The sequence below is a fragment of the Brachycentrus maculatus genome, unplaced genomic scaffold, assembly GCF_059751285.1.
Source record: "Brachycentrus maculatus isolate JH-2025_06_01 unplaced genomic scaffold, ASM5975128v1 h1tg000263l, whole genome shotgun sequence".
NCBI classification, from domain to species: domain Eukaryota; kingdom Metazoa; phylum Arthropoda; class Insecta; order Trichoptera; family Brachycentridae; genus Brachycentrus; species Brachycentrus maculatus.
Genome location: NW_028281014.1, coordinates 1767838 through 1794436, shown reverse-complemented (window position 1 = coordinate 1794436; position 26599 = coordinate 1767838). Strand labels below are relative to the sequence as shown.

Sequence of the window (26599 nt, the reverse complement as noted above, 5' to 3'; positions counted from 1 at the left end):
AAAACATATTTAAGTTATTGACAATATTCAGGACTTATTCATGGAACATTTAGACAAGATATATAAATAAATTTATACAAAAAAACACTTACACGTTTTCTACAGAGGGCACAGATTACAGACTTGCAGTCTGGACACACGTATCGTTTTTGTCTTGGGTTTGCTATGAATCCTGATGAACACTGTAACAATTAAAAAATAAAATCCAACCAATTCTGAAAAAAAAGTTGTCATATGAATGTAAGTTTAGTTCATTATTAGATGTTGAGATTCCGTTGTAATTGGTTTGTCACAAATGAAGAATTGTGAAACAATATGTATTGAAAATTAGAGCCTCTCATATTTTTCATAGTAAGATTCTTAGAACAATGCACATCACTTGCATAATTAAAGGGTTTTACTCTAGAATACAAGAATTTTCAAAGCTGTAAACATTTTTAAGTCGTATGTAGTTTATTCTTTGTCACATGGAAAATAAAGAAGTTAAAAACTTAAAATAATGTGGACGTTAAGTCATGGATCAAATATTGAATTTTACACAGAGATCGTAAGCTCTATAAATTTTATCAGGTTGTGGTCCCGTTTTTAGTGTCGTGGACTCTTGAGTCGGAGTTTCGGGTTCGAACCTGCTCTAGCACAATTTGATATCTATATTTAATAATGAGCCGCTTAGGCTCACAGAAATAGTATGAAATTGAAGTATTTTTGTAAATAATAAAAACACAAATATTTATCATTTAATTTTTTTTTTTAAATACGTACTTCAAAATTTATTGTTTGAGAAATTTCTTAGTAATATGGTAGGGGAAAAAATACATAAAAAGCTGTTTGAATAATATTAAATTCATAATCACCTCAATACACCAATTAAAGTTGGGGTCTTGCATCAATGTTCTGTCTCGTAGCTTTCTCTGGAATAGCTCGTGTACATTGTCATCGAGAATAGATTTGAGGAGGATATCCAAATTGGAGAAGTACTCCTGGACATCATCTTCATTCTGTTCGTGGAGCTCAGGGACTTTACAGTAAGGGCAGGTGCAGTCTACGATGCTGCGATCGGTGATTTGAATCGTGAAGTAGTTCTTGGCACATTCCTTGCAGCAGCGGTGGGTGCACTTCAACATTGACACCATCTGTAGACAAGTAGCACACTGTATTAGCATTGACTGCATGGTTTTTTCACTACAGTTAGATTAATTTTGTTTTTAATGAAATATTCATGTATGTACATCCATATTGGTGTTATGTAATTCAAACAGATTTCAATAAAATGGGAAAACTCTTTTGCTATGAAAACTGTAATATTTTAACTTCTTATTTGATTGGTTAAATACTGCATATAGTCAATCTTATTATATTATGATATTGGAACCTTAAATTTCCACACAAAATCATTCAGAGGTTTTTGATACGTGGGTACTAAGAATTCCATGGATGGCAATAATAATTTCATAAATTTGTTTCATTGCTTACGCTATGAAACAAATTTATAAATCAGTTTTGAAGTTTTTTTGGACCGAATAATATGATCTTATAATATACCGAATGTATTTGAATAAAAATAACTGGTCAAATTATAAGCTGCATAAAAAATCATATTTTCAGGTATTTCCCAGTATGTAAAAATAAAAGCATATTATTTATTTATAAGCTAGATCATTATATGAAGCTTATCCCCAGGTAGTGGAAGAGTGTGTTCAGTTCAGAATTCGCTCACTCCTTTCAAGAACGTCATAAATAAAAAAACTTGATTTTTCAGGAGAACGTTTTTAAAGTTTAAAAATATAACACAATGTATTAAAAATAAATGTCAAGCCACTTATTGAACTTTTTACTATGCAACACATCTTTTTAGGTAAAACCTGAAGGTTTTTTCTCCATTTGAAAAATATTTAATATATTTAAAAAAATAATGAAACAATACCTTTTCTTCAAAATGCAAAAACAACACTTTCTGCCCTGTAGCGGGTAAATATTAAGTTAAAAATATGCTTCTTTTGCTGGGATATAGTACATTTTCTGGGCATTCTGAAAACATCCACAACTGAAAATTGTCGATTTTTGATTTATGACGTTCTTGAAAGGAGTGAGCGAATTGTGAAATTTATTGTCATTCAGTTTTAATGTAAAAAAAATCACTTCACAGACAAACTGGCGAATCGACGGCTTTGTGAGTCAGTGACAATTGACCTTGGCTAGCGATTCGCCGGCTGCAATTGGTTAAAGAGGATCAGGTACCTCTTCCATGGGATATTTCCCGGTGCACAGTTCACACTCCTGCTGCAGGTAGGCCAGGGCGGCTTCCAGCGTGGAGCACTCGTTGGCAGCCATGAGGGCCATCGTCTTGTCGAACTTCAGCGTCACCAGCTCCAAGGCTACTTCCGCTTGCTCCCACGAGGGCACAATTCCCTCAGCCATTAGCATTCGAATCTGGCGCTAATGACAGTAAAAATTACTTCAAACATGTGAAAAAAAAATATCATCAAAACCTATATAATATACCTACCTGTATTTTAATTTTAAAATCGACATATGATATATAATCTAAAATCATCTCTTTTTTTTCTAATTTATGGACAAGGTCTCCGCAAATGTCAACAGCTATGACAAGATGCAATTTGTAGGGGTGGCGAAAATGTATTTTTGTAAATAATTGTTGATTTATAATTGTAAGAATTGATGTTCAGAATGGAAAAGACTAAAGTTCAATGTTGAAATGTTAGAAAAAACTAAAACATATACCATATTTATTTGAATAAAATGCAAATTGTCTCAACAGTATAAAGGTGTATTTTTTTACTTTTTATTAGATATTTTTGTAGTTATAAATATAAAATACTTAACTTTAGAGATTAATGGTGAATGCATGCTAATAATTAGAATATTTTCAATTACAATTATTTAAAAAATATATAAATTCTACCAATAAACTAACACATATTTTTTAAGTAGTGTACCTGATTCCAAAGAGTAGAACAAAGTATTAAGAATATTGATGTGTTTCCACTGATAAACATCTGCATGTTTCAGGATACAATGCAGCTAAGCACATCTATTAGGTCCAGGAACACACAGGTAGCTTGGAACTGCTAGAGTTGGTCTCATTCTCGGTTTCTATTACTGATGTGCCAAAAATAACAAAACCAGGGGCTGAATGCGGTTTTGTATTGAAACGAAGAATGCCAGTGACTGCTCCAAGTTGCCTGTGTGTTCCCATACCAAGGTAGCCAGCACACGCGCTTTTCCGGTTTTCAAAATTCTGAACGTTATAAAAATTTTCGTATTGACATTTTTTTTCGAAGGAAAATTTCGAGATTTTGGAATTTCGAAAGTTGAAACACAATCCGAAAACGCACTGTGCTGGATACCGAAGTATCTGTAAGTTGATGCTTTACGTTGATGGACGCACATCAATAGTTGAGAAGCAAACTTTTCATGCAAATGTTTTACACAATATTTTCGCGTATTACTGAATAAAGATATAAAAAAAACTCATACGTAATTTAAAATATACTACTAATATTTTCGTGTACGAGTGGCAATCTGAATTAAGATGTAAGAACACCGAGTATCAAGTACAAAAAAAAATCGAGGACTCGTCAGGCATTCAAATTTTATGGCGTTGAATTTTATTATTTAAAATATTAATGAATAATTTATAAAAAATTAAGTTCGTAAACACACAAACAAGAAAAAACAATTAAACATTCATCGTAATAAAAAACGATATTATTTTATTACGCACACTAACAAATCAAAAACTGTCAAAATTAATGTCAAAAATTGTTGGCGACATTATAAATTGTATATTATCTTTGGATAACTAATGGGAAATCCCTGCATTTTCAAACTTATCAGTTGTATCGGCAGAGGCGCTACCATCGGATTTTTTTTATGAAAATGAAATTAGTTACATTTTTTACGTTCTGTGTGTTAATTTGTAAGGTAAGTAAAATAATAATCACTGGATTAAAAAAAATCCGTATTCACAAACTTGCATAGTCTGTTCGATCAAAAATCAGCATGTCAGACACAATAAGAAGGGCATTTTGTCAATTATGTTGACAAGCCTCAGGAAGGTCTTTGAATTGCCAATTGATATATTGTATTTTCATTTTTCACTTTTATATTTTTTTCTTCTTCTTAACCCTTATCTGCACCCGATGTGAGCACTGTTTTAAATCGATTATTAATTAAATCATAAATCTCATAAAATCAAGAAAATCAATCCTGTGCTGCTATTATAACACATACAAACTAAGAAAAAAAAAACACTTAGGTAATCAAAATTTGAAATCTAAATAATCGATACATCTTTTATAGAGACTATCTAAAGTAAAGCAAAACATGTGTCAGTAAAGTTTTATGTATGGTCAAACACAAAACTACCTAAGTATTCGCCTTTGGTACCCTTACACTAGTACCAGACTTATAGGTCATTGGCACAGCGCCCAGCCACTTGCTCACAAGAGAAGGGAATAATGTGCTCATACTAATTTACAAATGTGTATATTCCTATCCCTTTTTCAGTAAGTGACGAGGCGCTAGATCCCACTATTTTCCAATATAAGCCGTTATACATTAGTGATGTTCCTTACAAATTGTTAGTTGGGCGCACAAACCACAAGGGAATCATATCTTGAACTTTGGTCTCCCATTCACACTCTATATTTTTAGAAAATACAGATACATATTTGAAATAGATAATATCGGATGTTGAATGAATACCCAAATATTAGTACATCATTTGTTAATTTATTAAATTTGAATTGGAGTCGTTTCGAGGGCCATTAAAACTTAATACCTATATTAGATATGTCAAAAAAAGTAATTCAATGATAAAAACAAAATAATCTCTTTACACAACTGACCTCTGGAGAGTCTTCTTTCAAATGAATTGCTGATATATCTATGTACTTTTTATTTACAAAGAGTACATGACCAGGTATTATTTTTTCTTTCTGCTCTTCAAATATTTTATCTTCAACAGATAATACAGATTTTTGCAACACGGGTACTATTTTTAATTTTAGCGTTTTAGCATCATCATCTGTGAAGTAGTCATCACTCAGACATGTCTCCGAAAAGAATGGCTTTGGTTTTTTAGGTTTTTCTAATTCCTTTATATCATTGTTCTGTGATACTGGTTGTGAATCATCAACTGAAGAATTGTTCATATTATCTTTTTTCGAATCAGCCGATGAGTTACTTTTTACTTCAGTACGTTTTGAAGTAACAGGAATTGGAATTTTTGGAGCAGGTTTCCCAATGGAAACATTTACTTTATTGAATAGACCTTGCTGAAGTTTTTTAACTAGCCCACTTTGAACGTTTCCAAATGGTAAAACTTTATCTGTTTGCGGAGTGGCCACTTTATTCGTGTTAGTTTTTAACGGAGCTTTGGAATTTGCCTTATTCGATTGCTTTTCTAACTTTGGAATTTGAGATACAAAAGCTTTTTTTGCTACTGTAGATTTTTTATCACCAACTTTAAGGTTATTTTGATTGCTAACATTATTTTTAGATGCGACATCACTGTTATTTAGAGCGGGACTTATGTTGAGATTGTCACTAGTTGTAGCAGTTGTAGTAGAAGTAGAAGTATCATTATTTGTTTTTTCTGATGTTAATTTTTGAAGAGTTAAATTTATTTGAATAACATCATCTTCAATAAAAGGTATGGGAGAATTATTATTTTTTAAATCTGTTTTATCATCCGTATTTGATGTTTCTGATGTGTTAGATTCGTAAGTAACTAATTCTGATGGTTCATTGTCTACTACCAAAGTAGGATCATCATCTGAATTGTTCATTTTTTCTGTTCCATTGATCATCGCTATTTCCCCACCTATATTGCTAGAATCTGAATTTGTATGAATTTCTGTATTTTTTAAAATAATTGGGGGTTCATGAGTTACAGGAAAATACTCAGGAGTAACATTATTATTAAAATCCTCTAGATTTGAACTGTTAGCTGGCAAATTTTGCGCACTATGGACCGAAGTATGAAGAAGTTTGGGAGAATCTGTTTTAGCAGATAATTCACCGGCAGGTTCATTGTCTGATTTACATGCATTGCTGCTTGCAAGAATTTCTGAATGATTTTTTTCTGTTATAATTTCTTGGTCTGATAAATCATCAATATTTGGCGTTTCAGTTTGATTGCCTGCCTCTTCATTGTTCTTTATTGAATGATTGGGAGTGATATTTTTATTTGAACTATTTTCTTTACTATTATGACCACTTTCTGTTACTGATTTATCAATATGTTCTTTACTGTGTTCCGAATTAAGTTTCGTCACCGTGGGTGCAATAAAATTGCTTTGAGATTGTGAAACATCTTGAATATTCTTCTGATATTCAGTTTTTTGTATCAAGGTCGGTAATTCATTTGGAATAGTTTCAGTAATTAATACATGGTTGTCTCTTAAAACTGTGTTTGCATTGTTATTTGAAGTAGAGCTATCATTAATGTGTTCAACTTGTGATTGAAGATTGTGAATCAGATCATCAAATACTTGTAACTTATTTTCAGAGCATTCCAATTCAGATTCAGAAGTGTGTTCTGTTTCTGTTTTGGAATTATTTTCTTTTTCTGAAACTTCACGCTCCGATTTATTCGTTGCTTCTTCATACTTGTCATATTCATCAGAAGTATACTCGTGAGTTTTATTGTTATTTTGTTCTCGGGTGGTTTCTTGGTTGTTGGATTCAGCTTCAGGTTCCATTGTTATGTTTATGTTGTGATTATCTTCTACGTCAGTCATTTCAGATTCAGTAGAAGAGTATTCAGATTCTTCCTCAGAAGCTTCTGAAGAAAGAACATCATCTTCGTGACTGTCCGGATCATGTGCGCTAGATTGTGGCATTGCGGAAGAGGCGGAAGAATTTTCTTCGGTATCTTCAGATCCACTGCTGTCATCATCTGAAGTCTCCGTATATGTTGCAATATCTGACTGAATTTCATCTCTCATTTGCTGAATTAATCGATGAGTATCGTCCATTATATTAAAGAGAGGTTGTGATTTTCTTGAGTTATCTTCGTTGCTCGAGTCATGAATATTTTCTTCCTGGTGTTGTGCTAATTTAGGCGCTGTATCCTTTTCATTATTTGCAGAAATTACATTTGTTTCTATTTCAATATTGGATTTATTTGAATCAGGACTTGAATTTGGGTGTGGTGGTACATTTTCAGTTAAAATAATTTCAGATTTTTCTTCATCAATTACAGTAGTTCTATCTTGATTATTTACATTGTTGTTGTGTAGGGGAACAGTTGTGGTGAGATCTAAATCTATATTATCTGCAACAATCAGCTGAACATTTTCATTTTCGAATGAATTATTTATTTCAATATCTTCTTTTTCTACTAGAATTGTTTGTCTTACCTGATTTAAATTGTTGTCACCTTCATTATCCAATATATCTAAAGATTTAGAATGGGACTCCTCACTATCAGAGTCTGATTCACTGCTTTCAGTAGCATTTACTGGTTTTATAGGATTTTGGATCGTTTCATTTGTCTCACTCACGACATCACCCCAAGCTCTTTTATCCAATCCGGGTATTATTTCAACATGAGGATTGTTTACAGTTTCTTGACTTATTGCATGACTTGTTAATTCTGACGATGTTGTTGCTTTTACTTGATTAGAATGAGTTTTAATATTTTTATCGGCACTCAATTTATTTTTATTATCTTGAAGTTTATTTGTTATTAAAGAGTTATCACTAGAATTATTTGTAACACTATTCGACACATCGGCTTCCTTATGAATTGGAGAGAAAGATGTTTGCTCTACTTGTGGGCTTCGTTGATGATCTAATTGGTTCACAATATTACCAATATCCATTAATACTGTTTGGGTTTTGTGATCACTTGCATTTTGGAGAAGCTCTTTTAAACTGGTCAATAATTGAAGAGACGGAGACATATTTGAAGGTGAGTTGTTTTCACTCGACTTTGAAACTTGATCAAAGGAGTTCGATACGAGATTTTCAGTTGGTATTGAAACTTGGTTTAAGGAGGATGGGGTTTCAGTTACCTGAGGACTCGATGAGTTTTGTGGCATAACCAAATTATTATTAACACTTACCGATCTAGCAGCTTCTAAAGAGGCTTCTTTAGCCAATGTTGCTTGATCAGCATGTGTGTTTATGTATTCGAGTAGAGAATTTGGACCTGACAAACCCACTGAAAATTAAAAGAAACCTATTTTTTAAATAATGCCATAGAACTTGTTGAAATGACTTATCTATGACCACTGAGAAAAGGGAAATAAATAACGAAGCATATTACATACTATGTATATTCAACCCAATGATGGAAACCTTACTCGCAGATCAAGTTTCGCATTGACCACAAAAAAAAACTTGCAGATGATTTGTTCGAATTATTGTCTAGTATAGTCAAACTACTAAAATATTATGGGTGTTACATGTCATTACATCAGGAATGAGTAGCGTGTTGATAAAAGTGAATGCTTCTTCTGATGTTCATATAAAAAGTTAAGGAACATTAATGTACGTTATAACAAAAAATACTTAGTCAATGCAAATATAATTAAATATGCCCCTGCTGTGATCATAGAGTTCAAAGTTGGAGGAGCATAGAAATAAAAACTTGCTTAACTTTAAACCCTTATACATATCACTGCTTTGAGAATGTAAAAAGAATGAACATAGAAATAAACAACGCTTGTCATAAATTCCTCTATATGCTAATTGAGTGATATTAATTTATATGCATGTATTTGTCAATGATTAAAAATAAAAATTCTTACCATCCTCCCCAAGTTTCCCCGCAGGAAGGCGTTGAGTATCACCTTCTTGCTCCCCCCTCAACACCGCACTATTCCCACTCTCATTATCGGCCCCTGAAGGAGGCCCCCATATCCTCATTAGAAATGGCTTCAGCTGAGTCTTACTCAGTTCAAGGAAAGCTGCCTCCATGTCTCCATGGTGTGCTGTGAGACATGTAAGGATATCTTCCCTTGTAAACTTACCCCTGGTTTGAAGTTCAGTGAACTGTTGAAAAAGACAATATTATGCAACGGTGCAAATAATTATAGGTGTTCCAGAAGGTTTGAGTTGAGGAAATTGATTTCAGAAAAGAAACTTAAGAAACTGATTTTTATGGTTTTATCTCAATCATCAAGAGAATGACTTGGCGAATATTCAACCAATAATATAATCTTTAAAATTTTTGTAAAAATTTCTTCTATATTTTAAGGTTTTTTATATTATTTAATAAATTTATTGTATTAGTTGTAATGCTAACCTTCTTTTGTCTTTGTTCGACACATTCTGTGACGGCTTGCCAGACACTTCCTTTATGTTTTTTCAAAGCTTCTCTGGCTTCAATGTGGGATATTGTACCTACATTATTATCTTTGCTCTCTCTTCCATAATTTGTAGCCACTGTTAAAACAGTCTCAACCATTTGTGACCAATTATCTTTCAACCAAGTAATTGGATTTTGTGTCCCTCCGCTGGTCATCGCAATTTGAAGTTCTTCTGCAGAAAAGTTGTTAAGTTCCGCTTCCTGTAAGACGAAATGTTGCAACATTACTTTAAAGGGATGGGCGTTTAATTGTGAAAATACTAATAATGTTTCTTTACTTACCCTTAACAGCTTGACTAACTCCATTCCTTGAGACTTCATGACGTCACTCTGCCTTCTATGAATTAGTTGTTCCATCATGAAGCTATGTGACATATCTCGAGACTGGGGGTCTTGCGGATATCCAACATAATCATTCTGTTGGAAAGAATAATGTTTTAAAAAATGATGCATCAGTTTAATTTTACTATCTACATAGTTTGAGTATCATCTACAACTACAAATGTAAAAGCTTGCAAAATTGATCTCCACAACACACATTTATACTAATTTTTATATATATATATAATATAATATGTGTATATATATATATATATATATGTATGTATATATTAAGCATTTTAAATATTTTCATACTAATTCATAAAATATATAGAATAAATAATAATATATCATTTTTATAATAATATTTAAGTTTTTAAAAAACATAAATTATTTCACCATTTGATTATACATAAATGGATCAACAAAATTATTCCTCCACTGTTCTTCTCGGTATAAGTCGGGCTTCCGTAGATCCATACTACTTCTATAAGAAGTGGGCGCACTCATTCCTGTCCCGAAATTTGTGGCCAACAGCGAGTTGGAACGACTTCTCATGGGTCCCAAGTGCCCGAGCTGTTTCATATCATTTGGAGGGAAATTATTGAATCTGGCATACGGCGAAGGACTCTCATCTCGGGGAGGAGTGGTTGGTATGCTCTGGAATTTTGTTAAATAATCAAATGAATAAAAACAAAGCACTAGCACATACTTTATATAAATCATCAGCCAACAATGAAGATTGACTCACGTGAGTATCACTGGAGTAAGACATGCGACTCAATGATCTATCACTTTTGTGCGAGTTTGTCCACTGGTCATCATCACGCTTTCTGGAGTTATGTAATGAATTCGATCTTTTTGAAGGTTTATTAAATCTTTTTGATTTTCCAGTTTCTGTTGATTTGGTTTTGACACTTTCATTACCATCATTTTTAGTTGATGAATCGGAGAGTTCTTTTTTTTGGATGACATCATAGGTCTGTCAATGGAAATCATATTAATGATCAATATCTATGTAAAAAAATATGCCATTATATCTAAAAGATTTGAGTATTTGGAATCTTTGTATATTATGTTTATTTTCATTTGACATTATACCTGAGTAGAAATGCTTTGAGGTAACGGAGAAGTTCCTGTGGAAGTTGTCTCTTTCTTAACAATTTCAGATAAAGGTGTTTTGGGACGATTTAGTTCAAATTGTTTCTCTTGAATGACAGGTTTCGATGCCTCTATTTCTCTTGGAGGCGATGGTCCACAACCCGTGGATGTCTTCTCAGTTTGAGGTTTTCGACTAACATTTTTTACCCTAACCACGACATTACTTTCCGATATCCTGGAATCTTTCAGAGAGTTTTCTTCTATACTTTTGACAGGTTCAGACATGGAAGACATTGTCCGTTCACCTTTTTTCCAAGAGGCCGAAGATCTCGCTTCAATATTTTCACCTATAAATTATACCACGGCTTTTATTAAGCAAACAGTCCTTTCAGTTCTTCAATATATTTATTAAACTTTCATCAAATATACAGTCTTTAAAGTAAGTAAAATGCTTTTATAATGTTTTGTGTTTACATGAAAACTTATTATGATAATATAATGTAATAAGCATGAAGACAAATGTATCGACGAAGTTTCAATCACACAAAAATAGTATGTAATTCTAAAATAATAAAACACAAACACAGGAATGGAGTCACGGGGAACTAGCTGTCACACTACTTTGTACCGGGGTAAAATGATATTTTTCTGAGCCTACCTTTGGCAATTTGTAAATTGGATTCATCGTTGGAATCTGTTTCGGGCGAAGCTTTAGGTGCAACTTTACGAGACGAGGGCTTCTGCCGAGTTCCAGCCTCACTATCGGTATTGTCGTAAGTGCAACTCTCTCCGCTGGATATTTTTCTTCCTTCAGATCGTTTATCAATCTTGGAAACATTATTAGAATGTGTAGGGGGGGCCGTGGGAGTTTTACAGCAGACGTCGCACACTCGTGTTCCCGCCTCATTTACATACGTACAATATTCACATACCCACGGATGCTGTGGGGTCGGTGGAGGCGGTGCTTCTAATTTATCTTCTAGAGTGTCTACGCGTAAAACTTCTTCTTTGTATATACTTCTTCTATCAGAATCAATATCTGAAGAGGTGTATGTGCTAGTACTCGCTATCTCTTTTGTGACGGACGAGCGACTCTTGGGTCCATGAAACTCTGGACTAATGTGAGTTGAAGATTTCCCATCTGATGTATCGCTCGTGCGGCGGATGTATTGTTTTCGTTCAGGAGTTGGACTGGGCCGGACATCTTGCTGGATGTTAGGTCTCAGGATGCTCTCCTTGGGAAAGTCCGAAGCGGATTGTTTTCTTCTGTCTGACCTGATGCTCGATCTTCTCGCAGTAGATCTCCGGTCGTCATCTGCATCCGACATGTCATCATGTTCTGTATTAGTCCTCCTACTGGTTCTGGACCGTCTGGACCTGATACTGGCCGTCGGTGACGCAGCTCTCGAATTCATTCGGGAATGGGTTCTGCTAGTCGTGCCCGCTCTATTCATTCCTGGAATCAATTAATTATGAAATAAACTACTTCATTCAGATATTTTTTCTAGCTTCTGGGTCATTTTTTAATTTTTTTAAATCCCTACTCCCGTATGTGATGAATACTACTTTGAAAATGAATTGGTTGTGTAACCTTTATTGTGTTTTATTAAGAGAATGTACCTAGGGTATGTAAATAATATTTTATTTGACCATTTGGAAGTAACGATAAGAATGTAAGATAATATTTTAAAATTGATTTTATAAACCACCAACCTGACAATTTGACTATTAAAATGATCATAAATTTAAAAAATATTAGGGTGAAGACTGAGCATTTCGTCGTAACGTAACGTCGTAACATCGCTCGTGGCGAGCATCAGCAAGCATCCGAAACTATGGATGGAGCGCTCGGCTCGCTGCACTGACTTTACGAATGCTCGCATTGTAACGTTTTACGATACGACGAAATGGCTTCGGTCAGTCTTCACCATTAGAGTTAGAAATATAAACAAAAATTCTATGGATAACCATTTTGATAATATAGTATAAATTATATTAAAGTACTTGTTCTGGGTATATACCACATGATGTTGGTTCAGTGTTACCAATACTTATCAATTGTATATGCTAATATTTACAAAAAATGGTTCTTTGACAAACAATTCTGTAAAAAAGGAGAAAAAGAATGTCATTGTAAGTTTTTGCATACTCAAAATAATGTTTTTTTAAAAAAAGGTGACAGTGACCAACCATTTTACTTATAAGTTTGAAAAAAACTGCCCTTATTTATTTTGTATTGGTGTTAACCCAAACACAAATACAAGAACTTGTTAGGTGATGATCTTACCATTATGTTGGGGCGGCAGCATGGCAGCGGCGGGGTACATAGGCATGCCCCAAGGCCCCATCCACATAGGGGAGGGCGGGAAGCCGTCGGGGGGCATGTGCGGCAGGTTGAGGCTCATGTTGCTGCCGTAGCGCCCGGCCCACGGGTGCCACTCCATCGGGTGCGGGGGCCCGACCATGTTCTGTGGCTGGTGCTGACAGTTCACACATCCGCCTAACTGAGCCATTGATTGGGCCTAAAATAAAACATTTTGAAATTGCGCTGATTTCAGTCATTTAGATTTCCAAGCAAAAATACTTTTATTTTTAGTTTAAAGAAAAATATTTGTGTTCTTATTATATCCATAAACATTTAAATTTCATACAATTTTCGTATGCCTAAGCGGCCCGTTAATAAAAATAGGTATCAAGTAGTGGAGGAAACTCAGATAAAAAACCCAGAAACTCAGATTTAGAGTCTGCGAATAGACCACAGGACCAAAACCCGATATTGTCTGAAAAATTATGAATTACAAAATAATTCCTCATGTTTTATTTTTTGACAAGTCAAAATATATATAAAATATTACCTCTGAACGTTGGTCTAAATAAAAATAAAATAATAGTTCAATAACTCAAATTCTTCTTATTTAATTGAAATAGGGATCAGTATTGCTGTATTTATCTCAAAAACACAATTCAAAAGCTACAATTATTTTAATTTTTGCTAATTAATTTTCATATAGTTGGACCTATAGGATTATAGTATGAAACTGAAATATATTGTATAGTTATAAAATAAGAACGCAGATATTTATCTTAAAATATATATATATTTTTTTTGGGTAAGTCGTAATTCGATGTAATTCGATGTAATGTTAAAACGGTGGAATTAAAACAGTGTGATGATAGGAAACTTACTTGTATCATTGGATTGATTCTTTGTTGTGGGATGTGTTGGTGCATCATAGGTACTCCGGAACTGTTCAAGTCGAATACAGAAGCACTCATTGCTCCTCGCTTCAGTGATCTCTGAGGACTCGGGGCGGTTGGCAAGTTATTTTGATCAAAATCATTCGGATCATGGAAATTTGGATCTTGGAAATTTGGATCTTGGAATCTTCCACTGACAAAAGCTGCTTGATCGGAAACATTTGACATTTTTCTATTTGGCATAGTATTCATCTCGTTTGATATCTGCAAAGTGATAAAATAAAAAATGTTTTTAATAAATATTTTTTAATAAATCTGCGTTGGTTTAAAACTAATGTTTAATCTACAAGGTTCAGCTGTTAGTTTTCATTATAGACCCCTATTCACACTCAAACAGTACATAGAGTCCCAAATCAATTAGACATAGTGTTATTTGAGTCCTGCACTTTAGATCTGAGAGGAGTAAAATATACTTGATGGCATACAGAAAACGTAAATGAAGGACCAGGATGAAAAATACTACTGCTGTTTAGGAATGGAAATGGAGAAGGAATAGCACGTAGGAAAGAGAGAATAACAACAATGAAAAGGATACCGGGGTTGCATACCCATACTCTTACTAGCTTGTGTAACTTGGACACTGCTGATTTGTAAGAGTTTACTGAGATCACTTAAAGTTGGTTGTTAGTTTTCAAAGAAAAATATTTTATTTAGGAATTAAAAAGTATTGGTATTTACTGATAACTAATGATTATGGGGATAAGGATCTTCAGCCATTTTGAATACATCAATTATATTTGATATATTCAGCAGTATGCTCTAGTAGGATTTTCTATTGTGTCATTTCAGTAAAGTTTTTAATTTTGTGAAAGAAAATTGTCATACCTGATTTTTCCGTATTCCTTGATTGCTTTGGATATTCATACTGGAAAAGTCTTGGGTTAAATCTGGTGCAGTCCCTCTCATCATTTCCTGGTGACGTTTGTATCTCTGTTGCAAAGCCGAGTTTGTTGCAGCTTGAGTATCCTTCGGTACGATTTTTGGCGGCAGTTCATGTCTACCCATTGCTGAAAAAAATGTAAAACTATTGTATTGATGATGTATTCTTAAATACATACTGTACATTACATTGAATACATACGAATAGTTATAAAATATATAACTAATTTTTCAGAATGTTCAATTCAATCAGTGGAATATTATATCATGAATACAATATGGTTTATGATTGATATTTAATAAGAATCAAATGATATATATTCAAATTGTCTTTAATTTTTCAATTAAATTTTTACGCACAAGAAAGGTCAAAACAAATTGTCGATAAAAGCGGAGTCAGATTTGAAGAAGTGTAAAAGATAAAACTTATTTCAGCTTCATATGTGTGAAGATATGTGCAGCCATGAGCGCGGCATTCTGAGAATGGTTGAGATCTAAGCCTCAATTATTAATGAAAGATCTTTCTTTTTCAAAGCTCTGGGGAGAGATACAACCTATGGTCCCATATGAAGCTGAAATCAGTTTTGTGTTGAGGTAGGTACTTTTGGAAATACTTACTGTTGAACTGGTTAGTTGGAACGGGTGGCAGGGCTCGAGATGTCATTCTCTGTATTGTTGCCGCTCTGTCACTTATCGGACTAGCAACATTTCTAAGCGATCCTCCAATGTTATCATTTCGTGATGAAACCTGCTCAAAAATTCTCTTTTGATGGGTAGTATTTCAAGAAACATTGAAAATAATGACGAGTATTTTTTTGATTAATTCAAATTGCAAATAGTGAGTTATTTTTAAATATTTTAATTTTTCTCTCTCTATCTTTAGGGCATTCAATTATGAAATAGTGTTGGTTGGAAGATATTGCTTTTAAGCAATAAGCCCGACAATGTACATTTATTTTATACAACAAGTTTAATAAAAACATAGATATGAGTTTTAATTTTTTTTTCTTGTGTGTTTTTTTTTGCAACAAAAAAATATGCATTATATGAAACCATTCTCATGTACCCACATTATTGAAATATTATAAAAGATTATTTTTTAAATGGTAAATAATTGTCAATATTATTATGATGCAAGTATGGTTTTGAAAAAAAAATGTATAAGTAATCAAGGAAATGAAATGAAGAAAACTTGTAAAAATAAAAAAAATAAAAACCGTCTTTTGTTTAAATCCTTAGAAAAAACATAAACTAGTTCACTTTTTATTATCCTATTTCATCATTATCATATCATTTGGACATATAAAATGCAAATGAAAAAATAAAAAAAATGTTTGTTAATATTTTATTTCACTGTAAGGAATAATAAGTAAAAGCGGTACATTACACCAGTAATTGTTTTTTTAACTTGTGCTATAAGATAAGATCAATTTTATTACAGTATAAACAACATTTTGCAGTAAAAAAATAAACAAAAATTCAAATCAAACAGCACAAGTTTTACAGTACATGTTAATATCACATTTATTTCACAAGTAACAAATAAAATCACAGAGGGTTTCTAACACTTTGTTTTGAATATGACAAAATATATTTTAATCTTCGTATGTGAGTTTCTAAGTTAACACCAAACATTATATTGTTCAATGATAGATAACTGGGTACTTATCACAGATTATTTTAGCAATTAAATTGATATAAAAACATATTACAGGACAATCTGTAAATTTTTTACTGAAATCTGTCAAAAAATAAGGGAGATATAAAGGATTAAATTATCAACACACAACATGATGGAAAAAACATAATTGTGACGACACCAGATATGCCATCATTATGTGCCTAAAAAAATAAAATTTACTCAACCTTGCGGTTCATATAGCAGTGGCATATATGAATGACTGACACATGGGAATGAGCTAAAAAAAATTGTTAACATAATAACATTACTCGCAAGTTATGATACTATGTATCACCCTTACAAAAATGCTATTTTTAATAAACGAATTTTGCAAACAAACTTATTGATTTTTTGGTTTTATGGAAATACAAAAAGAGTACAAAATAATTATTTTGTATGTAGAATATGTTCAATCCAATATTTCTCTAGAATAAAAATATCTAAAAATTTATATATATATACTATTATATGTATATACATCTTCATTTATTTTCGTATAAATAAAATAATAATAAAATATATTATTATGTTTGTATATGTTTAAAATTGTATATAATAGTTAAATATAATATACATTATTTGTACATGATAAAACAGTAAAGATAAATAAATTTAGTTGTGCAATCGTATTTTCATTTTCAAATTTACATTAAACATGCGTTTGTGGTGATCATTTTGCAATTTACTGAAATGAAGCATGGGGTAAATATATATTAGTTTTTTAATGGTTCCTGAAAATATTCATACATTTAACTGAAGTCAAAGTGAAATATGAAACAAAGCTGCCCACATTGAAAATAAGCACACGATAAAAAAGGGAATACAAATGTATTTTCAGAAATAATTTTTAAAGGAATATGAAAAATGGTAAGATTATTGTGGTTCATGCAAGTTGGATTAGAAATTATAGTTATTTACATCAATGAATCAGAAAACTTGAAATTTTCAGTTCAGATAAAATGTCTGTTAAATGTTTTATAAAAAATACAACAAAGAACAGTACTCGGTGTACATTACACATGAAATATTTGAGATTATTTATTACATGAAACATTATATTATCCAAAGTGAAATTTTACTCGTAGCAGTGCAATGGTGATCAATGCAAGACCTTTAATTTATTAAAGAACTATTCAAAAGGTTGGCCAGATATTCTTAATTTCATGGAAAGGGAGAAAATGTTTTTCTATGAGATGTGACATGCATACGATACCTTGTTGCGACGTGGTGGAGGTACCGGTGGAGTTGATACACCTTTCGGTGGAAGAGGAGGTCGGATATTTTCTTGACCGACATTTGCAATACTCTAAAAATAAGTAATAAAACAGATGTCATTTTATATATTTATACACAAGGGACATAGACATTGATGAAGACTGCTAATGTAAGTCAATAAATTAAACAACCAAGCTTATCAATGGTAATTTCAGATGGGAGGCCCATACCAAGGAAATCATCAGAAAATTTAAGTAGACTATGGCTGTAATTTCTATTAAAACACATGTTATATAATTATCTTGAATTTATACAGTAATCTTGATATGATTTTCAAGAGTAAAACCCACATGTTATTATTTTTTGTAGCCTTGGCTTGTGTACCTTTATCTTAAAAAACATCCAAGCTGGTTGTCTGAAATTGAGTCGATGACTAGTCCTGATTTATCAGTTAACAACTGTAGTTGGTAACGTAAAGTATGTAGTTCACCTTTCTAATGTGAGTTTGCCTCTTGGGGTGTCGGTGATACATGTCGTCACAGGAAGTACAGAACACCTGTCCGTTACAGTTGAGGCAGCGAACTCCAGGTTCAGAGGAGCCGCACAAATCACAGTGCCTTCCATCATTTTTCTTGGCTAAAAAATAATATTTTCATACTTTAAGATTTTTGAATAAATGACAAAGGAAAAATAAAATAACTGAGAAATCACAAGTTTTATTGAGGTAAGAACTATTTTTTAATGTTTGTTTGGTTTGTGGGAATTAAAATGGCTTTAGTTGTTTCACGGAAGCTGAATACAACAAGTGTAGACGTATTTTACAAAAGCAATAATAAGATTTCCAGAATTCATATTCCTCATGAAAGGCATCTCGCCTGGTACTTAATCTATCGTAATCTTCAATTGATGGGTGAAGAATCCCAAAGACAGTACACAGTTGAAATTTAAGAAGGCTCTTATCAAGAGCATCGTAATTTCTATTTTTTAAGATGGCAGATGAAAAACTATAACTGTTGATATGAATTAATATGTGGAGATGTATTTTTACTGATTAAATGCACACATTTTACAAAATTACAACCACCAGACAAAGATTTAATTGTAACGGTGCAAAAAAATTCCAATCCTAGGCGTGGATAAGGGAAAGATAGTTATTTTCAACTAACCTGGACCAGGGTTGAGATTAGCGTTCATGTATTGCTGAGAGGGGAATTCGATGACTTCATAGTCCGGCTCCGGAGTGATAGTGGGTGGGGGCATAAGCTTGCGGGCAGAGCCCGGGGTGGCAGGGGGAGGGGGTGGAGCTGGACCGGCTCTGCCCGATTCCGAGTTTCTCTGAAATAATACAATAAAAATCATAAGGACTAGATTCTTAGATGAATCATTCACAAACACAATTTTTCAGACAAGTAGGTGTGTGGTGCCCATGTATTTGGATAGAGTACCTACCTATAAAAAATCTAAGTAAGTAGGTACTAACGAGTTCCATTTTTAAAATGAAGCAGGCCGATTCAACGAAAAAGTGAAGCAAAAAAAGAACTAAGAAAAATAAACGTGGATGACTGCTGAAAAAGCAAAAATGCGGGTTCATTCTCTTTCCAGCACATTTAACATATGTACCATTTTTCAGTTGGCTACACTGAGCCATCAACTTCAAATCAAATTTTCACCGACGTTTCCGCCACAGCTCTCGCGGTAGATACAAAAATGATTATTACATATTATCTTGTTTATACTCACACATACAATAGAGTTTGGCAATTTTATAATATTTATAAACACTGTGTTTTCCTTTACGTCTCTAACACATTTGAATTTAAACAAACCCCACCCGTTATCACTATTTCCTAGTTTAAATTAAATGTGATCATCATCGACCAAAAAAGGAAATTTTGTCATTTTTGCAAGAGATATCTATATACAAAAAAAATAATCAGCCATGTTTAAAGCAAATATTACAATACGAGTATCCTGTTCCAAGAAATTAAATTTCAAATCATGAATAGCGCCAAACAATATATCTGTGATGGTCACACACAAAAGATACATATTTCTACAGTGTTAAAGACGCGTGTGTCAGCCGCGATCAAGAAACGGGGTATTTTCATACACATATATAGGTATTTCATTTCAAATTATAAGTTTAACCAACCAAATTGGACGCCTTAAAAATCAAATTGGATGTTTAAAAATCATATCGAACTTTTTACAAAAGAAATAGGAGGTTATATTGTATTTTATTGAAACTTTTTCAAAATATATTCAAAGTAATACCTGCTCATAATTCAAAGAAGTATTAAAAATATTCTCTAAAAATTTCAGTACACATCGCGCGCACAGACTGACAGCGCGTCGCGCAAGCTTGCCAACTTCACGACTAACGCACTTGCTAGTCTAGAATATAAAGATGTTGGCAGGTATTCACACTGGCGGTATATGTAGTACTAATATGAATGTGTTTTTATAAATTTCGTCCAATTTGTGTTGTAAAACGCCCAATTCAATATGAATGACGTCCAATTTGGTTTGTAAATTGTCCAATTCAATAAGTTAAAAGAAGTGAACTAAAATTAAAATAAGTTGAAAGTGAAAAAAATTAGGATACCGGAAGTCAAATTTTGTTTATCTGCCTGAAAAATTAAATAAATAAAAGTAAATTTTCGATCGCTCAAAATCTTAAATTTCCTTGAGTTATTCATCTTTGAAATTTCAACGTTGCATTCGAATGCACGTGTTTTTATATATTGTTTAAACTTTTTTTACCGTAATGGCAGCGCCGTCTGTCAAACGTAACAGCAACATACTCAATACTAAACATCAATGCTCGTGAGGCAGCATGCTTCTTGACAGAAGTTGTCACTTAGCATTTTCAATGCTATTGATTGCATTGTTATTTCATGGATATATTTTAATTGCTTCACTAGTATTATTAAATTAAACATGTTAGAAATGAGAGCTTTCCATTTTTATTCTTTTCCATTTACCAGACTAAGTCACAGCAACACCGAAAAACAAATGAGTATGAGAATAATGCGTTGTGATCGCCCTTAAATTATAAACTTTAAAATGTTAACATCCAGTTTTTAAACCGGAAGTATTTTTTCTACGCAGCGGACTGTTGGAAATGTTGTTGTTATTATAGATGTTTTTTTATGGTATTTTTTAATTCGTCGTATATATGCCAATTACTTTAATTATTGAATGCATGCATTTATTACGCTTTTACTGTAGCATTAAAAAATAAACATATAAAATGAATATTTCTTTCACTCCTTTCAAGAACGTCATAAATCAAAAAACTTGGTTTTTCAGGAGAACGTTTTTAAAGTTTAAAAATATTACACAATGTATTAAAAATAAATATCAAGCCACTTATTAAACTTTTTACTTTGCAACACATATTTTTAGGTAAAACCTGAAGGTTTTTTCTCCATTTGAAAAATATTTAATATATTAAAAAAAATAATTCAACAATACCTTTTCTTCAAAATGCAAAAACAACATTTTCTGCCCTGTAGCGGGTAAATATTAAGTAAAAAATATACCTCTTTTGCTGGGATATAGTACATTTTCTGGGCATTCCGAAAACATGCACAACTGAAAATTGCCGATTTTTGATTTATGACGTTCTTGAAAGGAGTGAGCGATTTGTCATTTACCATCCATTGTGGCATCATCCGCGGCATTCTGAAGCGACCATTAGCTCCTATGTCTGAAGCCAGCGGCCGCTGCTGCTCCCGCGGTCTCTACAAAAGGTTACCGGCACATTCTATTAAACCTTTAACACTGTTTTACAAATCACTAGATGCTAAGTCTATGTATTTCTTAACTCTGTGTTAACGTAACACAATCAAATATAGAGGCTTTTAGACACACGTCAGAAATTCAAAGGTATCGGTAGGTATCTATGTAACCATTCTTCATCTTCAAACCCTTATCCGCACCCGATGGTGCACAGGGCGACGCATCATATAAACGCAGTGTTATCTTGATCGTTAATATATGAAGGAAAGGTGATAAGCCCTTCGCTTCAGATGCCAACCAGTCCAGGGTAATATTGAATAAATATTAGAGTGAAAATATCACTTATATTTATTTGAATCCCCCTGGGAATCGAACCCGGGACCTCGGGACCGGGATGTACGGTAGCCGTGCGTGCTGACCATTAATTACACTATGGAGGCGGACCATAATATCAATTATGCAACCATAATAACAATAAATCCATATCGAATTTCCACTAAAAATTCCGATGTGTAATATAGGTTTTTCATTTCAAATTAGACGATTTACAAACCAAAATGGACGCCTTGCAATTATTACATTTTTAAAAATTCTAAATTTTTTTATAAAATACATTATAACGTCCAATTTGATTTACATGGCATCCAACTTGGTTAATAAGGCGTCCAATTTGGTTAATAAAAAATACATTTGAAGTGTAACGCCTGTATAAAGATCTCTTCCTTAATTTACTAAAAAAACGTCAAGGAAGTTTAACAGAACGGCCGTGACGAAAAATAAAGTGTAGTCATATTTATATTTGTACGAGACAAAAATAAATATCAATTATAATACAAGGATTTGAAAAATGTAAATAGCGTCACGATTTTAGGACGGTGCGTCAAAATAACATACGCAACATACGAGCACAACATCGTACATTTTCGATCGTACATTATCTGAGTCAATTTAGAACAATATCTACTTGACCAATTAAAATTAACTTAAACTTTTTGAAATGAACTTAAATTTAAACATACAATTGACTTTTTGATGTATCAATCTTGTGCGGAAAAATACAGCTTTTTTTAACTCGTGCAAGTTTCATAAATTATTTAAAAAAAACTTATAGATCAGTTCATATTGTACATGCTTGTTTTATTCTTTAAATTAACTAAAAAAGTATAGCTGTGAAAAATGAACAAATACGGTGGAAACATAATGTGTACAGAATAAAGAGGATTTTTTTATAGAGCTTTTTAAACCACACTTTTTTTTTTTACATTTAAGTTAACAGAGCTGATAATATCAATATATTATATAAATTTATTTTACTGTAGATACTTGCAAAAGATTTGCAAATAAATGTTTCAGTTTATTGGTTGAGAAATTAAAACAAAATATAAGAATGGTATCATAACCACTAATTAGTAATTATCACGGCAAAGGTTTTAGAGAATGTCAATAATTGGACATGCGTTTAATAATGTCAATAATTGGACATCTCTCGGGATAATTATGACATGTAAAAAAATGCTGAAATATATGATTTCCGGGTATCGATATATCTACCGAACAGTCGAATGGTTAATATCAGGATTAATGCTTCAAAGGACAACTAATTATGATATAATGTTAATTTAAATATCTACGTGGGTAAATAAATACTTCAAGTATGTTTTATGCCCACTTCCGTAGTGTAATGGTCAGCACGCTCGGCTACCGTCTGGAGGTCTCGGGTTCGATTCCCAGAGGGGGTAAAATAAATATAAGTGATTTATTCAATATTACCCTGGACTGGTAACTGAAGCGGAGGGCTGATCACATTTCCTTCATGTGTTTACGATCAAGATAACACTGCATTTATATGATGCAGTGCCCTATACACCATTGGGGTGCGGATAAGGGTTAGATAGATGTTTTAGTCAAAACCTAATTTGGCTGTTAACCTTCGATATTGCGGTAATTAATATAATATTCTTCGATATAGTAAGTAACATTTTGTTGACGGAATCGAGGGAAAGACGAAGAATAGTAGATTTATTCACAGCCGTGTATTATTTACTGCAGAGCATCTTCCGCTCGCTCTCAAAATAAATGCAAGCGTACTGAGTCACGGCTCGGCTGTGGCCGGGTGATGCTGGTCAATGTAACACGTATCTATATAACACGTTATCTACATGTCTATCTACAAATCACTATTATGCCTCAATTTAATATTAAATGTATCTGAAATGTAGACATTACTGAATAAGGAACAAAACTAGCTACCTCACAATAAAATGAAATAAGCATACTGTTTCTACAACCACAATATTTAAATATGTACTTGCATGTACCCTTGCCTAAACAGATAAATACTAAGGTGTTATCACTATCGCTTTTGAACCCATGACAGGTGAAGCGAACTGAAATTTTAGAACGAACGAGTTTTTTTAAAGATTGAAAATAACATCCATGTTTTTTTGTAATATTAATACAGTTTAATAGAAAGAAAAAAACTTTGCGCTAAAATTTCTTTATTTTTTTGCTATCCACTTGGGTCTTGCTGGACCTCTCATGGGGTCAGATGATTATAAAATTCGTATGTCAAAACATCAATAGTAATTTTCCATATCATTTAACAGTTTGAACGTTTTTTAAAGATGATAATATGATCGAGATAGCTCAATACAAGTGGTGCCTTATGAACCATTTGATTCGGACAGCGAGAGAGTTTCAATAATTACCATGGCAACATTACCAAGAGGTATTTTGAGGAGCTGTAGTGACGTTTATATTGTAATAAAATATGGCACGTAATATTATTGGAACATATGGGAGGTATTATCACTAACACTCATTGCGGCACACGAGAGGGGAGTATTCCTGGAGTATCACTTCATGAACGCGCGAGTTGTGGAAACATAGGAAACAGAGTTTCGGACGTCCCGGTGGACGGGAAGCTCTGGGCGGCGCGGAGTCGACTGGCGCGGGCGGACGGACCCAAATACCCGCGACCCGCCCAGCCCGACTTCATGAGACCTCCCAAAATATGGCCGGTCGCAAGTTGTCGTCTCGCAAAAAGTAGCCCGCCATCCGAGCCCGGCGTTCGCCTCGGACATACGGTGGCCGAGAATCTTCCAGTTAAAGGGAATTGTCTATTATTCCTACTGGGCGGTAGTCGGGTCAAGCTGGCGATGGAATCGGTATTTTCACTTGGGAAAGCGGACATCGAGAGATATTAAAACTGAGGAGAAAAACGCATCTTGCGTGAAAACGAGGGCAATGCACTGGCAAATAGTAGAATCAGTATTTTTTTATGTATGCATTTATTTTGTTCGACTTTATAGTGTAATGGTTAGAGCGTTTATGTACCGAGGTCCGGGTTCGTTCCCAAGGGGATTCAAATTAATTGAAATGATTTTTCACTCTTATATTTATTCAATGGGGCGCAGGACCGATCACTCGTGAATCATGTAATTAACGTCAAGCTAACATAATGCGGTACCCTATGTACCACTGAGTGCGAATAAGGGTCAGTAGTAAGTTACATTAATGATGTTTGTTAGATAAACTGTGGTGGAATAAGGAATACATCGAGGAAGTATTATAATAGCAAGCAGTAAACGGCGAGCAGCTCGTTAAACTGAATATCGGTCAAACTCGATAGATTCTGGGAATAATTTGTCTTAAAATTAATGTTCGACGGAGAGGAAACCTTTGGCTAAATATTCTGAAATACGATACGGTATTTGTATTGAATTTTCTGTCCAATTTGTTGTGCATTTCTTACTGTATCTACCCTCGCAAACAATTATGTAATTTAAAGAGTACGTAAGAATGTACAAATATTTTTCTCATGCATATTATATTTTTACACCTCTGCTCTTTTCTGATTGGGTAACAGAAACACACATAGACAGATAATAAGTACGTATGATACTCTCAACATTGGAGTGAAAAGAAATCAGTTTGAGTACATTTTTTTACTAAAATTTTATTTCATAAAAATGATTAGGGATAGAAGAAAACTGTCAAGAGCAATAATGATTTATTTATTACAATAATTTCATTAAATTATCTACAAAATGGTATTTGTTTCATTTTGATCAGACGTATAGGTTTTTAAATTATAACTTCTTACAATACTTATAAAAATGAAATTTATAAGTATTGTAAGAAGTTATACTTTTTACGCTAAATTTGTTGAAAAACGAAAGAAACTGACAAAATTAATTTTAAAACATTTACCGCTTGCAACGTCCGGCATCACACTCTGTAACCTCATGATACAAGTTCTATTCAGGCTAAAATTAACATTTTACATGTTTAAAAAAATATATCCCACACGACTACGCAACATGTGACCTCACTCCATCTGATATTAACCGATACAATATATATTGTGGGATAAATTATATACATATACCTACCATATATAATGTATTTTAAAGGAATAACCCGGAAAGCCTGTATGTACTTTTAGAGGCTTGTCTGTAGGTAGGATAGTAAGGATAGGAAAGGTAAATGTGAAAGATGCATCCCAAATACACAGATCAATTGAAAATAAATCTTAGCGGGAATCGAAACCGCGACGCCAGTTCGCAGTCGAGCGTCTACCCAACTATCCCAAGGCGCCTGTCAGTTACAGTTGATACAGTTATACGAAATAATATGTACCTACTGACAATTGCAACCTCACTCTAAATGCAATTTTGAAAATCTTTCGCCTAACAATAAAACCGTCCTTGAGGTTTGACCTTTAGGCCAATTTTATTACAAAGATTTGATATGATTACCAACGAAACAAACGCCATAATTTATTGGTTCCATAAACCAAGCTAGGACACAAAATGCCGAACCCTTTTCTAGTGGAACGGAAGATCTGCTGATGACAGTCAACAGTCCGGCTACTCCTGAGGAGTTTTACGTGGTTTTCTCTCAGCAATGAGCAAATGCTGAGAAATTCCTGATTGGCCCACACTAGATTATCCGTCTTGTGCCGATACACAGAGTAATATTTTTTTAATGATCTATAAATCTTGTACAAGGTAAATAATAAATGCAATTCCTATCTTAAAAAAGACACAATAGTT

At 33.2% G+C, this 26599-nt stretch overlaps 1 protein-coding gene across 12 annotated transcripts in view; it reads right to left on the bottom strand.

Annotated features, from left to right (window-relative positions):
- LUBEL (Linear Ubiquitin E3 ligase) overlaps positions 1 to 24630 on the bottom strand; it is a 34079-nt gene extending 9449 nt beyond the window's left edge. For 4 of the 12 annotated variants that reach the window (XM_088266241.1, XM_088266243.1, XM_088266248.1 and 1 more), the window contains exons 1-20: positions 24359 to 24630; positions 21458 to 21544; positions 18965 to 19133; positions 18289 to 18434; positions 17797 to 17889; positions 15521 to 15650; positions 14849 to 15030; positions 13952 to 14227; positions 13053 to 13287; positions 11424 to 12221; positions 10766 to 11112; positions 10416 to 10646; positions 10064 to 10324; positions 9626 to 9760; positions 9281 to 9544; positions 8784 to 9027; positions 4872 to 8194; positions 2239 to 2436; positions 855 to 1133; positions 93 to 182 (exon numbers count right to left, since the gene is read on the bottom strand). In XM_088266241.1, coding sequence (XP_088122367.1) covers positions 93 to 182; positions 855 to 1133; positions 2239 to 2436; positions 4872 to 8194; positions 8784 to 9027; positions 9281 to 9544; positions 9626 to 9760; positions 10064 to 10324; positions 10416 to 10646; positions 10766 to 11112; positions 11424 to 12221; positions 13053 to 13287; positions 13952 to 14227; positions 14849 to 15030; positions 15521 to 15650; positions 17797 to 17889; positions 18289 to 18434; positions 18965 to 19133; positions 21458 to 21544; positions 24359 to 24364 — 7494 coding nt within the window. In that variant the 5' untranslated portion in view covers positions 24365 to 24630. Of the gene's footprint in view, positions 1 to 92; positions 183 to 854; positions 1134 to 2238; positions 2437 to 4871; positions 8195 to 8783; positions 9028 to 9280; positions 9545 to 9625; positions 9761 to 10063; positions 10325 to 10415; positions 10647 to 10765; positions 11113 to 11423; positions 12222 to 13052; positions 13288 to 13951; positions 14228 to 14848; positions 15031 to 15520; positions 15651 to 17796; positions 17890 to 18288; positions 18435 to 18964; positions 19134 to 21457; positions 21545 to 24250 lie in introns of those variants that run through there. The other 8 variants (XM_088266250.1, XM_088266251.1, XM_088266246.1 and 5 more) reach the window with 7 other exon arrangements.
- Positions 24631 to 26599: the final 1969 nt, after the last annotated feature.